Source organism: Glandiceps talaboti, chromosome 2, assembly GCF_964340395.1.
Source record: "Glandiceps talaboti chromosome 2, keGlaTala1.1, whole genome shotgun sequence".
Classification (NCBI taxonomy): domain Eukaryota; kingdom Metazoa; phylum Hemichordata; class Enteropneusta; family Spengelidae; genus Glandiceps; species Glandiceps talaboti.
In genome coordinates this window covers 32,470,871-32,489,362 of record NC_135550.1, presented here as the reverse complement: position 1 = coordinate 32,489,362, position 18,492 = coordinate 32,470,871, and the positions used below count along the sequence as shown (strand labels likewise).

The 18,492-nt window shown below is 35.6% G+C and overlaps 1 protein-coding gene across 1 annotated transcript; it reads left to right on the top strand.

Moving 5' to 3' along the window:
• Positions 1-222: 222 nt before the first annotated feature.
• On the top strand, positions 223-12,213 carry LOC144446775 (DDB1- and CUL4-associated factor 4-like). The gene is made up of 12 exons (XM_078136613.1): positions 223-558; positions 1,259-1,441; positions 2,805-2,893; positions 5,205-5,319; positions 5,901-6,062; positions 6,556-6,608; positions 8,357-8,418; positions 8,852-8,947; positions 9,888-9,988; positions 10,880-11,044; positions 11,561-11,681; positions 11,966-12,213. Exons 1-12 carry the CDS (start codon positions 223-225, stop codon positions 12,145-12,147), a joined length of 1,665 nt encoding a protein of 554 aa, XP_077992739.1. The 3' UTR covers positions 12,148-12,213.
• Positions 12,214-18,492: the final 6,279 nt, after the last annotated feature.

Genomic DNA, 18,492 nt, shown 5'->3' with positions numbered 1-18,492 from the left:
TAAAACAACGTCCACATGTGGAAGTAGGATGGTAAGACATGCAATTATTTTTAGCAAATCTTGGATGAAATTTTATGACAACCCGTTCAATCATCTCGATGGAGGAGGTACAGTCTACAGAGTAGAATCCACACCATCCGTGTTTACAAACTTCTGCAGCTTTATTTGGATGTTACAAACTGGCTGCTTTACATGTAAGTTACTTCAGAATGATTTATCAGTATGCCAAAACATAATCAGAAAACTAAATGGGTTCAAAATCAAGAACACCGACGAAATCCAAGATATCAAAATCAGACAGATTATGGGAGACCTAATAATATACCTGGAAATGATGCTTGGGGCAACCATTATAGAGGTAGTCATGGCAACAGTTCAAGGGCAACCCGTGGCAACAACATAAGGAGCAACCATCACTGGCAGAACAATGGAAGATATGCATGGAGCAACACTTACAGAGGCAACCATGGTGACAGACAGTCAGAAACTACAGTTGCAAGCACATCATCATCAGGATCACAGGCAGAAAACAATGACGATGATCTGGATATCCTTTTTGTTTGCAAATTTTATCAGAGTAAATTTCAGCCACTAACTTCCGTTATGGTTATATAATGTGTTGATTGAAATAGTGTGTTCATTACTGTGATTATGCACACAATTATTCACATTGGTTTGGGCACGTCAGAAATGTTAACTAATTTGAAATTAAGGATTTCACTAAGTGCAATTGCAACTCTGCAATCAATAACTGAATGAAACTTTCAGGAATGACATCAATCTGATTAAAATCCAATGTAGAGTACATGGTGTGATTTCTGTTTGGCTGATACATTTACTGTTATTTGTTCTTTTGTGAGCGCTTGTTACATACATCTGACACAATACCATGCTCACAAAAGAACAAATGACAGTAAACATAACAGCCAAAAAGAAATCGTGCAGTGTACTCCGTGATTTTACTCAGATTGGAATGACATGTAAATTGATGACCATAAAATGTCAGTGAAATAGGATTAAATATGTAATTTTGAATCCAAATTTGACTGAATTTTAAACTCAAAAGAGTTCTATAAATGATAAATGGAACTTCCAGACATAAATAGTGGTGTAGCACCATTATCTGAAAGGACTTAGCTCCTTTGGATCACCTAAAGTCAAAGTATGACTCCAGGTCAAGAGACTGGAATAATGAGTCTACTGACTAGCAGCTCATCTTTACATTGGCTTGCACAATTGCCTTAACCAATGTTAACAGCTGCCAGGGTTCTACTATGATCGGGAAAAGAAGAAATATTTCCGATTGATACCAGGTCATAATAATTACAATCCATTGACTGCTGATACCATACAGAAGAAAGAACTGGAAAAAAAGAAAGCACAATTTTCAAGTGAACAAAGTTCTGGAGTTGACAAAAGTGACAGAGACCAAAAGTCCAAGGTGATTGAACTCTAGTAAAAATACTCTAGTAAACTTAGACATGACCTAGTAAACTTAGACATGACCTAGTGAACTTAGACATGACCTAGTAAACTTAGACACCACCTAGTAAACTTAGACATGACCTAGTAAACTTTAACATGACCTAGTAAACTTTAACATGCCTTAGTAAACTTTAACATGACCTAGTAAACTTAGACATGACCTAGTAAACTTTAACATGCCTTAGTAAACTTTAACATGAACTAGTAAACTTAGACATAACGTAGTATACTTAGACACCAAGTACTAAGTAGTAAGCTTAGACATAACCTAGTAAACTTAAACATCACCTAATAAACTTAGACATGACCTAGTAGGAAATGTCTCCTCCTGGCATTGTTGAACTCATCATGAAATATCCAATATTTATCAGGTATATATCAGAGATTTCATTTGAGATGAAAAGAAAATAGTGGAAGGTCTATAAAATATGGCGTTCGAGTAGTATTATCAGTATATGATATTAATGTGATGAGATGTATAAATACCAGAAAATAGATATTAATATTTCATGAGATGTGAGTAAGTTAAATGCCTAGTGTGGTTCTAGTATGATGTTAAATAAATATCTACTATTGATTCACTGTCAGTAAAGCATCTGGTTCCATTAGACTATGCAATATCATATTAGTCCCCGCTGGATGAAGTCCGGGACGGGGACTTATGGATTGGGTTCTGTCTGTCTGTCCGTCCGTCTGTCCATCCAGAGCCGTTTCTTGGAGATGCCTGGACCAATTTTTTTTCAAACTTGGTACAGGGGCAATATACAATGGCATACATATGCACATCAATTTGTTTCATGATACAATCCAATATGGCCGCCTAGCAGCCATTTTGTTTGCAAATTTTCCCTGTCCAAAGCCATAACTCAGACATGCTTGAACAGATCTCATTCAAAGTTGGAATTAGGACAGTGTTCTATGACATACATGTGCATATTCATTGTTGTCGTGATACAATCCAATATGGCCACCTAGCAGCCGTTTTGTTGCTGCAGCTTTCATGTCCAAAGCCATAACTCAGACATGCTTGAACAGGTTCCCCCCCCCCCCCCAAGTGTTGTTGTGTGATCAGAGTAGTGATGTCAAAAAAATGACAACATAAACTGCCAGTTCCTTAAAACCCAATCATAGCGGGGTATATGTCATTCTCAATGACTTGTTGTTATTAGAGGTCTGATGTCTAAGTTTTAATATTATATTATATTTATCTGATATTCAGAAAAGATGGTTAATATAAGAGATTATTGTATGGGTGGAAATTATTCACATTTCAAATGGTTTTCTCAAGGTGAATAAATGAGGTATTTTTTGTATTTTAGCTCAAAGTGGTTCTGAGTTGCAAACTTCAAATGCCAATTTTTAGGCAGGAGCTACAGGTTGGAAGATATTCACCACTGGTAATAGAAAGGTATTGATGTACCCTGTTATAGATAATTTTTTTTAGTTTAGTCACAGATGGTGTATATTGCGTATGTCAGAGAATAAAAATAATAGAAATGGTCTCATGGGTCCCTGTCTTTGACTTGAGGTTATACTGTGTATAGTCCCTGTCTTTGACTTGAGGTTATACTACCTATGGTCCCTGTCTTTGACTTGAGGTTATACTGTGTATAGTCCGTGTCTTTGACTTGAGGTTATACTATCTATGGTCCCTGTCTTTCACTTGAGGTTATACTGTGTATAGTCCCTGTCTTTCACTTGAGGTTATACTATCTATGGTCCCTGTCTTTGACTTGAGGTTATACTGTGTATAGTCCGTGTCTTTGACTTGAGGTTATACTGTGTATAGTCCCTGTCTTTCACTTGAGGTTATACTGTGTATAGTCCCTGTCTTTCACTTGAGGTTATACTATCTATGGTCCCTGTCTTTGACTTGAGGTTATACTGTGTATAGTCCCTGTCTTTGACTTGAGGTTATACTACCTATGGTCCCTGTCTTTGACTTGAGGTTATACTGTGTATAGTCCGTGTCTTTGACTTGAGGTTATACTATCTATGGTCCCTGTCTTTGACTTGAGGTTATACTGTGTATAGTCCCTGTCTTTGACTTGAGGTTATACTACCTATGGTCCCTGTCTTTGACTTGAGGTTATACTGTGTATAGTCCCTGTCTTTCACTTGAGGTTATACTGTGTATAGTCCCTGTCTTTGACTTGAGGTTATACTACCTATGGTCCCTGTCTTTCACTTGAGGTTATACTGTGTATAGTCCCTGTCTTTCACTTGAGATTATACTATCTATGGTCCCTGTCTTTCACTTGAGGTTATACTGTGTATAGTCCCTGTCTTTGACTTGAGGTTATACTACCTATGGTCCCTGTCTTTCACTTGAGGTTATACTGTGTATAGTCCCTGTCTTTCACTTGAGGTTATACTATCTATGGTCCCTGTCTTTCACTTGAGGTTATACTGTGTATAGTCCCTGTCTTTGACTTGAGGTTATACTACCTATGGTCCCTGTCTTTCACTTGAGGTTATACTGTGTATAGTCCCTGTCTTTCACTTGAGGTTATACTATCTATGGTCCCTGTCTTTCACTTGAGGTTATACTGTGTATAGTCCCTGTCTTTGACTTGAGGTTATACTACCTATGGTCCCTGTCTTTCACTTGAGGTTATACTGTGTATAGTCCCTGTCTTTCACTTGAGGTTATACTATCTATGGTCCCTGTCTTTCACTTGAGGTTATACTGTGTATAGTCCCTGTCTTTCACTTGAGGTTATACTACCTATGGTCCCTGTCTTTCACTTGAGGTTATACTGTGTATAGTCCCTGTCTTTCACTTGAGGTTATACTATCTATGGTCCCTGTCTTTCACTTGAGGTTATACTGTGTATAGTCCCTGTCTTTCACTTGAGGTTATACTATCTATGGTCCCTGTCTTTCACTTGAGGTTATACTGTGTATAGTCCCTGTCTTTGACTTGCGGTTATACTATCTATGGTCCCTGTCTTTCACTTGAGTTTATACTGTGTATAGTCCCTGTCTTTGACTTGCGGTTATACTATCTATGGTCCCTGTCTTTCACTTGAGGTTATACTGTGTATAGTCCGTGTCTTTGACTTGCGGTTATACTACCTATTTTTAGCATCACTGAATGAAGTATATCAGATACATCTATAAGGTTTCAGAAGAAATTTATAATTTGAGGTCTTTTTGAAGCCAAATTGATAGCTAAATATCCCCATCATTGTTTATGAATATTTATGTTTGTCTTCACTTTAATTGTGGGATCGGTTTGATCCCCAGTCTTCCATTTTGTAACTTTCAGATGATCTAACTTTGTAAATCTTTGCAAACTTTGGACAGCTTATATTAGGCAAACCATAGACAGTAGAGCCTCTACTGTCTATGGGCAAACCAAGCTTTCAGAAAGCTATGTTAAATCTTGTCATATTGATTGTAATAATAGTAGCCCTCAAGTTGTGCCATCTACTTGCTGCAGAAACAGTAACTGACATTTATACTTGACGTACAAACACAAAAAGCTGTATTTGAACTATTTCGGTGATAGTGTTATATCAATAACACCAACTCAACAAAGTATGGATAATGAAGATAAAGAATCAGTAAATCTTAGAGAGTGTCTGCTCACTAATATTAGTAAGATTTGCCAATATTTGTCATTTATCGATCCTTATAAAACATTGATAATACAGTCTTTTACAAAGACTTGTAAATATGTTGCCTAAAATTGACATCTTGTATTTTTTCTCAAGACTTTTACATGAAAGGGTCATCAATAAACTCAAGTTGAAGTATGATCTCACAGCTGAATGTGAAGCATTTTATAACGGAAGATTTAGGTGGAAACCTAGGACTTCTATTCTTCTGGTAGGTGTTTTTATTCAGTCCTGTCTTTCCACAGGAAGGGAGTACACATCTTAGCACAATTTTTGTGTGAATACACTATGAATTTGTTAGTTGATATTTGTCATTTATTAAGGGACAATCACGTGATCTCACACAATCTCAATAAATGACCTTCATTGGTTAAGGGGAAGGGGGTCTGGCATCGATGTGATTGCTGAACTTAATTTTCACACTTCTAACCAAATTTTGAAAACTTTCACGTCTTCAATGATGATAGGCTCTGTATTTACTACTGAGATGTTGATAAGTTGATAAAAATTTACTGCTAATGTGATATACAGTGCTGGGTTTCCGGTAGTATTTTAGTATGTTTGTCTCTAACATACTCCCAATTCCAGTGGTTTTTTAAAGGATGGAGATTTAAAAGAGAATGGAATAGAAACTGGAAGAAATATATGTACTTTGTCTTTGAAATTGCAACAACCAAGTTCAGATTCAAATTTTGATAACTAGGACAAATGTATTTGTATGTTTTTCTATTGTTAATATTGTTATTGTTAAGTGTTATATTGTTAATATTATGCAATGTTGTTTTATTTTAGGCAGATGACACAAATAAAAAGTTATTTATATCATTGGGTTCACTTACTGCTAAATTACCACCAATGTTTTCCTCTGTTGAACCCAATGAAGAAGACCCTAGCAGGATACATCTACAACCATTTCATTGGAGAGAGTGTTTGTTTCAAGAACCTGAACATAGGGTATGTGCACATAATATCCTGTTCTATATGATATTACTTGTATATGTCGCACATAACCCATAATATTACATTTGATTAAGAGGCATATAGAAGTTATTTACTGTGTATCCTGTGGCCGTATAAAGTACTTATAGAACCTCACAGTGGAAGGTAGGGAATACGGTAGTTGTTTTTGCAGGAATTTTAAGTTTTATCTTATTTGCATAATTATCAGGGGAAATGTTCATTTAAATTTTCATAGTTCATTAGCTCTCACAGTGGTACGTGATGTATGATAATATTTGATAATAGAAAGAACTCTATGTTAGAGATTTCGGATATTTTTGTTCTTACTCTACACAGACAATTTACTTCATAAAAAGTTTGAATTGATCATTTTTGTTGGTATCAAATTATCTCTTTGGTTAATTGAAATGGAATCTCTCAGAATGATAGTAGTGAAACTTGATAAGCAGGCCACAAACTATTTTTATGTCACGTCTGCGTTTTTCAGCCTACTAACGCTTGCTGGGTCAATTATGGTGGAGAAGAACAGTCACATGTTCTGTATCCTTTACACTGTATTGAAACCATAGACCCTCCACCAACGTGGCGGGTCTATGATAGAACTTAAGAAGTTAATACCAAGGAAATCAAGCTATTGGCAAACTAAGGCAGATACAAACTAAGGCAGACACAAACTAAGCAAACAATGGACATTAATTGGTGTAATTACACTCACAGTGGGGTGACATCCTCAAGTGGCAGGCATGTTTAACCTCATTCAATATTTACAAAATCTTGGTTACAGATTTATGATAATATCTGCATAACTAAGGCAGCACTGCCACCCACTCGTGTTATCTACCACATGCAACAATAGTAGTTTTAGTTTGAATCTTATCTTAGCTTGCTGATATCTTGTTTTCCATAGTAGTAGTTTTAGTTTGAATCTTATCTTAGCTTGCTGATATCTTGTTTTCCATAGTAGTAGTTTTAGTTTGAATCTTATCTTAGCTTGCTGATATCTTGTTTTCCATAGTAGTTTTAGTTTGAATCTTATCTTAGCTTGCTGATATCTTGTTTTCCATAGTAGTAGTTTTAGTTTTTGTCTTATCTTAGCTTGATGATATCTTGTTTTCCATAGTAGTAGTTTTAGTTTGAATCTTATTTTAGCTTGCTGATATCTTGTTTTCCATAGTAGTAGTTTTAGTTTGAATCTTATCTTAGCTTGCTGATATCTTGTTTTCCATAGTAGTAGTTTTAGTTTTTGTCTTATCTTAGCTTGCTGTTATCTTGTTTTCCATAGTAGTAGTTTTAGTTTTTGTCTTATCTTAGCTTGCTGATATCTTGTTTTCCATAGTAGTAGTTTTAGTTTGAATCTTATCTTAGCTTGCTGATATCTTGTTTTCCATAGTAGTTTTAGTTTGAATCTTATCTTAGCTTGCTGATATCTTGTTTTCCATAGTAGTAGTTTTAGTTTGAATCTTATCTTAGCTTGCTGATATCTTGTTTTCCATAGTAGTAGTTTAGTTTGAATCTTATCTTAGCTTGCTGATATCTTGTTTTCCATAGTAGTTTTAGTTTGAATCTTCTTAGCTTGCTGATATCTTGTTTTCCATAGTAGTAGTTTTAGTTTGAATCTTATCTTAACTTGCTGATATCTTGTTTTCCATAGTAGCAGTTTTAGTTTGAATCTTATCTTAACTTGCTGATATCTTGTTTTCCATAGTAGCAGTTTTAGTTTGAATCTTCTTAGCTTGCTAATATCTTGTTTTCCATAGTAGTAGTTTTAGTTTGAATCTTATCTTAGCTTGCTGATATCTTGTTTTCCATAGTAGTAGTTTTAGTTTGAATCTTATCTTAGCTTGCTGATATCTTGTTTTCCATAGTAGTAGTTTTAGTTTGAATCTTATCTTAGCTTGCTGATATCTTGTTTTCCATAGTAGTAGTTTTAGTTTGAATCTTATCTTAGCTTGCTGATATCTTGTTTTCCATAGTAGTAGTTTTAGTTTGAATCTTATCTTAACTTGCTGATATCTTGTTTTCCATAGTAGTAGTTTTAGTTTGAATCTTATCTTAACTTGCTGATATCTTGTTTTCCATAGTAGTAGGTTCAACATACCGTAGTATGATTGTAGGCCATCTATAGTGTTTAATTTTTGTATAAAAATAAACCATGTAATTTCATTACAATTATTATATTATTAAAAACATGATTATGATTAAAATGAAAGATGTCATTGTCAGAATAGCTTAGTTTGTGTACAAATATTTTGAAGCAATCTATAGATGGCTCCTTAACAGTGGTGTAGCTATTCATATTTTGATATGGAGTCCCGTAGTACTGTACGGTTACTCAAATATGGACATTGTGGTAAGTGTAATTCATGTCACAAATAATCTTTACTATTGCTAACCGCATTCAATATCAAAGTGTGCATGTGTGTTTGTGTGTGTGTGTGTGCGTGTGTGTGTGTGTGTGTGTGTGTGTGTGTGTGTGTATGTGTGTGTGTGTGTGCGTGTGTGCATGCGTGCGTGTGTGTGTGTGTGTGGGCACATGTGTGTGCATGTGTGTATGTATGTGTGTGTGTGTGTGTGTGTGTGCATGTGTGTTTGTACATGTTTAAGTGTTAGTACATTGTATATCATCAGCAAATCTAGAAAGTTTTTGGGGAGACTATACTGAAAAGTTCAATTATCCACAGAAATATAGAGCCAGGAATGCCAGAGATTGGATACTTATAATTTTAAATAGAGAAAAAGTCAATGACGTCATCTGGTTTTGTTTTGAACTGGTTTTCTTACAGACAATGCAAGACACTATAGGTATGATAAAATAGACGATACTATCTGGACATGTGCTTGGAGCAACAATATACAATATCCTGGTAGATTTTGTATTGGTGAGTATTCATGGAGGAGAATCATGGAAATATTCTCTTCCTGTTTATATTCCGTAGATGTAGAAAAGTGTGGCAAAGTTATTGACAAAAATATTCCACTATTGTATGATGTTTTTAGCATTAGATTTCAGAATGAGATCATGTAGATATACTATGTCTGAAAACTGATTTTAATCTGAATTCATTGTCAACTATGAATTGAAAATATTCTGCTAAGTGACATCCACAAGATTGATCTGAAAGTTAGAAAGTTAGTGTTATAAAAGAAATAAAGACTAAAATATCATGTATAATGCAATTCTAGATCTTTTGAATAAGACCAAGACACCCAACGTTTTGATAGATGACAAGGGGAAGTAAGCATATAAATCTTGTTTGATTTAGTCATATACCACTCCAAGAAATAAAACATTGTTTAAATTTTGGGTTCTGGAGAGTACATATTCATGACTCCTAAAAGCATATTACTTTCAGATAAATAGTCATGAATATTCAGCTTTCATCTAATACATACTCATGGATCCTAAGTGCTTATTACCTTCAGATAAATAGTCATGAATATCTATTGTTTATTTATTTATTTATTTATCTAATATATACATGCCTGCTAACTCCCATGAGCAATGCTGGACACTGCAAAGCAATTTAAAAAAAAAAAAATTTGAATGTGAAGCAAGTTTCAGTTTGGCATTTCTTGGCAATCGTGTGAAATTTATGTGATGTGAAATTATGAAATAACTCTGGAACCTAATTACAGAAATGCTTCCGTACTCTTCAATGATGGCATTCCTCTTTAAGAAGTAGTAACATTGGAGGTGGCAAACAGGTTTCACCAGTTATTTCTTGCAGGTATGCTGTTATTTTGGCAGCATACAAAATCATATTTTCTAATTTTCATGACTACAATTTTTAAAATGAATGTATATTTATATATATTTAGGTCTTGATAAGTGTGCCAATGTGATAGATATAGCGACGAATCACAAATTAATATTTCCCACTCAAAAGAGTGCAGTATTTGCACAGACATTTGCAACAAAGGTATGTCAATTTCAAAATACAGATTCTTGATGAATTTTGAGAAGAAAAGCATTTTTTCCTGTTTTCTTATCACTTCATTAAAAAAAGACAGTAGGATATTTCATAGCTAAATATGTTATATTCTGGTAACGTACATTGTTGTGGTTATTGTTTGTCTGAGTATTACACAATTGCACATCAGATTAGTGAAAAATAGGGCTAAAATTTGGTCATTTATGCAAATTACATGATTATGCAAAAGCTTTAAGAAGTAGTTGACAAAATGCATATTAAACAACTCCCTGCCTTCCAGCATTGGAAACATATTTAGTAGATTTATTTGCATTGATTGAGAATGTCATTGAATACATGTAGCTGTGAAACACTTCAAGTGAAGATTTTGTGAAAAAGGGAACAGTACTGAACTGTTTTAGTCATTCCTTTTTTGGTGCAAACAGCACTGCTAGTGACCTAGAGTATAATGACATCGGTCTGAATTTATCAGCCTGCCCTAAAAAGGGGAAAGGGAGATTAGACTGTATCCACAACAGCTAATGTGTCTGTCAATCTGATTCAAATCCAATGTAGATGACGGCTAATCGTTCATTGTTGTTTTACCTCGGTATTTTTGCCTGAATTGACTTTCATGATTGTGGGTGTCTCTGTCTCTGCCTCTATGTAGAGGCGGCCATCAAGACGAAAACATAAACATGTATCACAAAGGTCAATTCAGGCAAAAATACCAAGGTGAAATAACAATGAATGATTATCCATCATCTACATTGGATTTGAATCAGATTGATCTGTCAGTCTACTAGTTGCCAAACTAAGCAAATCTTTTGTCTTTTTGATAATGGGATTATTACATATTGGTAAATTGCACATTTTAATCTATTCATTTTCATTGTCCAGAGTCCACTACTGTTCAATGGTACAAGGAGAGGTCAAGTGTTGACCTTTGACCTCAGGTCATCTCGTCATTCTACAGCTGTAAAACTACAGCACAAGTCATCTGTAAGTTGCATGAGGCTTCTAAAAGATGAAAACTATCTAGTGGCCAGTGACATGGACAACAAGGTGAGCATGGATTATTATACAGCAGAATTGTTGTATGTACTGATCAACCTGCCACTGTGTTTTAGTCTGTGTCTGTGTCTGTGTATGTGTATGTGTATGTGTATGTGTATGTGTATGTGTATGTGTATGTGTATGTGTATGTGTATGTGTATGTGTATGTGTATGTGTATGTGTATGTGTATGTGTATGTGTATGGGTGTCTGTGTTTGTGTCACACTGTCTGTGTCTATGTGTGCGGGTGTCTCTGTCTCTGTGCCTGTGCATGTGTATGGGTATCTGTGTCTGTGTTTGTAACAGTGTTTGTGTATGTGTTTGTCTCCGTAGATTTCTATATGCATTTATAAGCAACATACATCTTTTAAATATACAAAATATATTAGACTAGAAAACATCTTAAAAAGTACTTTTCATTAGTCACACCACGTGTGCTGAGATGACTTATCATTTCAGCAAATAGCCTGTGTTGTCGTTTTTCGTTTTTTTTCAGATTTAATAGTGTTCCTATTTCGTTTTCAGATACTTTTGTGGGATTTAAGAAAATCAAAACAAGTTTTGGAATATTCAGGTCATTCCAGTAACTTTAACTATAGACATATACCATTTTATATTGATTCAACAGAAACAGTGCTGTATGCAGGTAAGAATAAAACAAAAGGCGCGTGAAATGTAAGCATTGAGGGCGCTATGCATATGCATTTGGTCAGTGGCACACATAGATAGGGATTGACAATACAATGAAGTCCCTTTTATATGCTTATTAAGATGCAGTATTTGGTGTGTTTTATCTCTCTCCTGCCATGCTACCATATCAATGTAAATCATTTTTATTATCATGCTGATATGGAATATTTATTATTGCTATCCTTAAATAGTATCTTTTATTTCTTACATATGTTATTACTGTGTCTCTGTCTAAAACAGGGGGTCAAGACACATTTGTACGTTTTTGGAGATTGAAAGATGGACACAAGCTTCATACTATAGCCACTCCAGCTGATGTTGATGGGCCACCAGCTGTTCAATATTCCCGACACTGGACAGACCATAATATACCAGGCTTACTGATGGCATGCAATGAACAGTTAAAGTTTTACACCCTGTGATAGTTGTGTTGAGAGATAGTAGTGCATATTTTTCAGATTCAAATTTCACATGGAGCATATACATTAGTTGGAGTTAAGAAAACAAGGTGTCAAGTGGGGGTCAGAGGTCAAAGGATCTTGACAAGATACATTGTACAAAGGTGTACAAAAAGAGGTTGTCATTGTCCATCATGCTGCATAGTACTTTATACAAATTACAGTGTACTTCTGGACCACCAGGGGTGAAATTTACTCATTTCCCCTGACCAATAATATTCCATTGTAATGGAATGATGTAAAGCCATTACAAGGTTCCAACTGATAGCAAAGCAATGCCTCATAATTAGAATCATGAAAAATACAGCAGCCAGCCAGCTAATGTTTTCTAACCAATCAGAGTCAGCCTTTCTAAAGCATGCGGCCTAATATGCATGATGTGCAATCACAATGTGCAATAACCTGCAGTCAAAGTACACTAAGCTAACCTGCAGTCAAAGTACACTAACCTAACATGCAGTCAAAGTACACTAACCTAACCTGCAGTCAAAGTACACTTACCTAACCTGCAGTCAAAGTACACTTACCTAACCTGCTTGACCAAACAAAACAATTATGTATGATGATCTTAGGATACAGTCTGAATTATGAGTCTGTACAAGACAAAGGTAGAATAGAAATCTGGACTTTGATGGAAAATGTCCAAGTAGGAAGAGATTTGGAGAAACAATACAGAACTAATTAGAAAGTACTTTACATTCATTCTCTTACATGCAAATTAATGAATTAAAAAGTTTAAAGTGTATTGTGGATGTGTCTATAGATGAGAAAACAAGAAAAATGAACCACATGACGTGACAGGATAGAGTTACCAGTAATTCCAAAGTCAGTAAAGTGGAACGCTTGATTTTGAACCGAATGGTATACGAGAACCATGGCATTCCTAAGCACAAACATATATGAATGTTTGAAGGGAGTATTTGATGTTTATACCAACTTCAAAACAGATAGAGTTTGTAAGCTGTTCATATTTCATATTTCATAAAGCGTGCATGTTTTACACTGAGTGTACTGTTTGTACTTTATACCAATAGACATGTATCAAAACTTGTTATTTCATGTCCAATTTGTTACAATTTGAAATATATTTTTGTTTTAATAAACAAATACTTCAGAAGTGAACTCTGGATTGATCTTAGGTGTGAATACAAGTTGGATCTTTCTTGACATCACAGCTGGGTATTAGTAATATAAAAAGTACCTGCCTAAAACCATTGCGTACCTTTATCTAAAATTTTCCTTCATAACTTTCAATAATGTGCGCCCTTATACTGTCTTACTCCCAATAAAAACAACTGTGTGGTTCTGATAATGCTCAATTTTAGAATAGGTGGGGTAGGTAGTTTTTAGTCGGCGGTGACTTATGGATTGGGTTCCGTGTGTCCGTGCATCCGTCCATGCGTGCGTCTGTGCGTCCATTCGCAGCCGTTTCTTGGAGATGCTTGGACCAATTTTTTTCAAACTTGGTACAGGGGCAACGCGCTATGGCATACATATGCACGTCAATTTGTTTTATGATACGATCCAATATGGCCGCCTAGCATCCATTTTGTTTGCGAATTTTCCCTGTCCAAAGCCATAACTCAGACATGCTTGAATAGATCTCATTCAAAGTTGATATTAGCACAGTGTTCTATGACATACATGTGCATATCCATTTTTGTCGTGATACAATCCGATATGGCTGCCTAGCAGCCATTTAGTTGGCGTAGTTTTCATGTCCAAAGCCATAACTCAGACATGCTTGAACAGAGTAGTGATATCAAAAACAACCATATGAGGCCAAACAACATTAACCAGGTTTGAAAATGACAACATAAACTGCCAGTTCCTTAAAACCCAATCATAGCGGGGCTATGTCATTTTCAATGACTTGTTTTATTTTATTTTATTATATATTTTTTCTGTGTGAGTGCCTAGTTCAGGTTTTCCATTGTTTTCCAAATGGTCTCTGTGTTGTTTATTTCTTCCCATCAGATGTACAGCCATTACAGTTTGGAAGAACAGTTTTATTTTGTCTCAGTTTCTGCATCTACTATTTCTTGTGAGACTTCATAATTTTGTGAGTTTTATTAATTTTTCTCAAATATGTAAAAACGTTTAGGGTCGGCAGTGAAAAGCTATGTGGGGTCAGGTAACTGGAACCAAACAATTATTTTGTTTAGGCCGGCCTTGTTATTCTATACAACAAAACTTGCCATGTGAGTAATTATTGCAGGAAGAACAAGCTGTGAAGAGAGTCATGAAAATGAAATTAGGAACTGTTTGTAATCTACACTCTTCTCAATTATAAAATGAATGGAAATGAGAAGTATTTGTTGTACATAAAGAAGTTAATATATCCAACTTTTGTTTGAAAAACCAAATGGAGTGTTTATGTGATTAAATTACCTTGAATTTCAATAGCATTTTGAATAGAATACTTCAATTCTAGGTAATGTTGTCTTTCAAAGTTATGGTTGACTTCTTGTCTCCCCAAAGTACAAATAGTAATGGCTATTCTGGTCTAGGGGGTTGCCAATTACAAGAACTATGTAAAGTTTTTGACTGTAATGGGAGTTTCACATGAACTACAGGGCACTCTGTACATTGCTTACCTCCTTCAAGTTGAACAGTTTTCCTAAAAATCTAGTTATAGTATTCATCATTTCGCCTTCATTGAATGAGTACCTACCAAATCCACTAACTAACTGTGCATACCAATAACAATATTAATAAAAGAAACAAAATGATAAATAAAGTATTGGAATTAAGAAATTCATATTTATGTATGAAATCCAACGTTGACTTCAATTTCATTCAGGTTCTCCATAAATCTTTATATTTTGCTTATGAATATTTGGATTCTAAAACAGAATATAGTCTCAAGTTAATTGAAAAGACTGTTGGCCCTCACTTTCTCTGCCCCTCAAGTTTATTCAAGGTAAAGTAAATAGCAAAAATGTTATTTTTCAGCATATTTGTTCAATACAACACAAAAACAATACAATAACATCAATCAATGTTGTGATGCACCTTTGCCAAGATGTAGTAATTTTATCTTTTTCATGTGGAAACAAGGACTTGGAAGAAATGAAAGATGAGATCAACACAGTCTGTTTTTGAAAGGCGTATCAGACTACCATCCTAGCTAAGTGTGTAGATCTTTCATTACATGGCCTTGGCTAGCATAGAATGGGAATTTCAATCCCCTCCTCTGTCAATGGCTATACCCAATTAACGCAGTCTTAGAAATAAAATTTAATTTCAATCCGATTTTTGTCTGGCCACTTGTTAGTCTATTTTTGCCATAGAATTTGATTTTGTCATGTAAGTCAACCCCCCCCCCCCATTAATCCTTCCTTTAAGGGGAATCTTGTAACCATTATGTTGATCTCAAAGTACTAGTATCTTAGACTGGGTTAGTGCGAAGACGAACACATCTCAAAGTACTAGTATCTTCGACTGGGTTAGTGCGAAGACGAACACATCTTAAAGTACTAGTATCTTGTGACGCAGTCCCCCTGAACCGAGTTAGTACGAAGACGAAAACATCTTAAAGTTAAGGAGGCAAGTAGTCTAGTTGCTGTACGTTGGGCTTGACTTTCTACAATCTCTCTCTCTCTCTCTCTCTCTCTCTCTCTCTCTCTCTCTCTCTCTCTCTCTCTCTCCACGTATAGTCAAATGAACATAATCTACCGAAAATCTAGCTAAATCTCCTGTTGGGGAAATGATGAACAGCACATGTCAGAAGTAATCTATCGCACACTGCAAGGTGGTTGTAATTGGTTACTTCATTTAGTTTGCTACAAACTCAACTTCCAGTCTGACAGTAAGTCACCTGAGGAGGCCATAAGTCATCACATTTATATCAATGCATTAAATTACCTCTGTTGGTGATAAGAACAGAATGTTGTACTAGATAAAGGCATGTGACTATACGGTGGAGAGAAGTTGTAGAAAATCTTGCCAACGTATAGTAACTAGACTAGGATCTAGGAGGAAACATGCACATCATTAGGCCTAAAAAAATAATTGGTTCCGGTTACCCGACCCCATCTAGTTTTTCACTGCCGACCGTAAACTTTTACGTATTCGAGAAAAAATAGTAACATTTCTCACGAGAAATAGTGGACGTGGAAACTGACAATATAAAACTGTTCTTCCAATCTATAATGGCTGTACATCTGATAGGAAGAAATAAACAACACAGAGACCATTTGGAAAACAATGGCAAAACCTGATCGAGACACCCACACATGAAAAAAATATGTAATAAAATAAAATAAAAATATACCTACCCCACCTATTCTAAAATTGAGCGTAATCGGAACCACACAATTGTTTTTATTTGGCCTTACCACATATCTCGGAGAATGAATACGGAGCATGTATACACGTGACACTTCCCTAAGTAGCCTTGGATCACAATATACCAAATTTACTACTTAGAAATCTAACGTTCATTGTCGTAAAATTTAGCAATGTATTTCTTACATTCACTAACGCTGAAAAGTTGCATTCTGAACTTGTTTTACCGACGATCTATATTAAAGGTTTATTGCTAAGGCTATCTTGACTTTTTCACCATTGAAATAGTTGAATATGAATGCGCTACAGTGTATATAGAAACATAAAAATGCAGAAATACCAGAACTACGTCATGGCTTTATAATAACCTGTTAGTTTTGGTTGCCAAGGCGGATGCCATCAGAATTCTGGCACTGGCCAGTGTTCTAAACTTTTAATTCCTCCTAATCCATGACTTGTATTAATGAGATACCTTACTTAGTCTATCAATGGAGCTTTGAACCGAAACGTTTTACATGATGTAACACTCGTATATCTGTCTGTCTGTCTGTCTGTCTGTCTGTCTGTCTGTCTGTCTGTCTGTATGTATGTATGTATGTATGTATGTGTATGCATGGACGTACGTCTGTCTGTCTGTCTGTCTGTCTGTCTGTCTGTCTGTATGTATGTATGTATGTATGTATGTATGTATGTATGTATGTATGTATGTATGTATGTATGTATGTATGTATGTATGTATGTGCTTACGCTCGTTGTGTGTTCTTGTTTATTTTGGAACGATGACTTCGTACAACATTGAGACTAGCCCCTTGCTTGGTCATCTGGCATTTGGACAACATCAATCAATGGTCTCCGCAGTGACATAGCCAATGTGACTGCTTTACTAATGCACAGTAATCTTGTGTTGAGAATAACGTAGTTATTCTCTATTTGTAAAGACTATTCGACCATGAAGCGTTCTTAAAGAACAAAATTTGCTTTGACACGATATTTAAGCGGTGGATTTTTTGTCTGCGTAATAGTAAGAACGTTTGTTGTTATTGTCCATTCACTAATAGATGTCACTTGTGGTTTACTATATTACATACTACAATCAGCACATTGTACACAAAGTACCATGATCATAGTTGGATATTTGTAAATTGTACTAATGAATAACTTTGAAGACAATATTCCATACTCGTATTCTGAAAGGTTTATAAACAATTGTCAGCTGACTTTTAAGTGCTGAGTACATTTTGGGCAGCTTGAGGTTAGATGGATTACTTGAAAATGAAATTAACATATGGTTAATTATGGAAACCGGTCTCTTTGTTAGATCAATACCACACATATTAACGCCACACGTACTTCGAAAGCCTGCGTTTTGGAATAACCTTGTTGTGTTGTTCCGACTGAACTGCAGACCCACCAACTCGAGTATGCCGCCCCACCTATTTGACCTAGGGCATCACTGACGCCCATATAAAATACGCGAGTTTTTATACTTCGAGGTGTATGATTTAAATCATGCCGATATTTTCAGAATGCGAAGACAGATTGCAAGGTATTCAAGCATCTCTCGACCTTGCAACCCCCAGTTCAGTGGGCGAAAAACACCTCCACGCTTCGCCTCCGAAAGTGATGGCAACAAGACGAAAACCGAAAGCGCCTGTTGAAAGACCGATATTGGAGCCCCGTCTAGTCGGCAGGTACAGGAAACTTAGTTTCCTTGGATCAGGTGACTTTGGTCGTGTGTACTTGGTAAGGGATGAAGTTTATGGAACGCATTTTGCTATGAAAGAAATTGTGTGCAGCAACAGGGAAGCCGTCTCAAGTGTGCTTACAGAATTACTTCTTTTACTGAGACTAAATCACAGACACCTTGTCGAGGTCGTTGACATATTTGCCATTTGTATGGTTGTTCACATTATCATGGAATTTTGCACTGACGGTAACCTTTATAATGTCATCTCGAGCAATTGGTTCCAGGAGACCGGTCAAGTGTCATCGATTATGCGAGATATTGCGGGGGCAGTG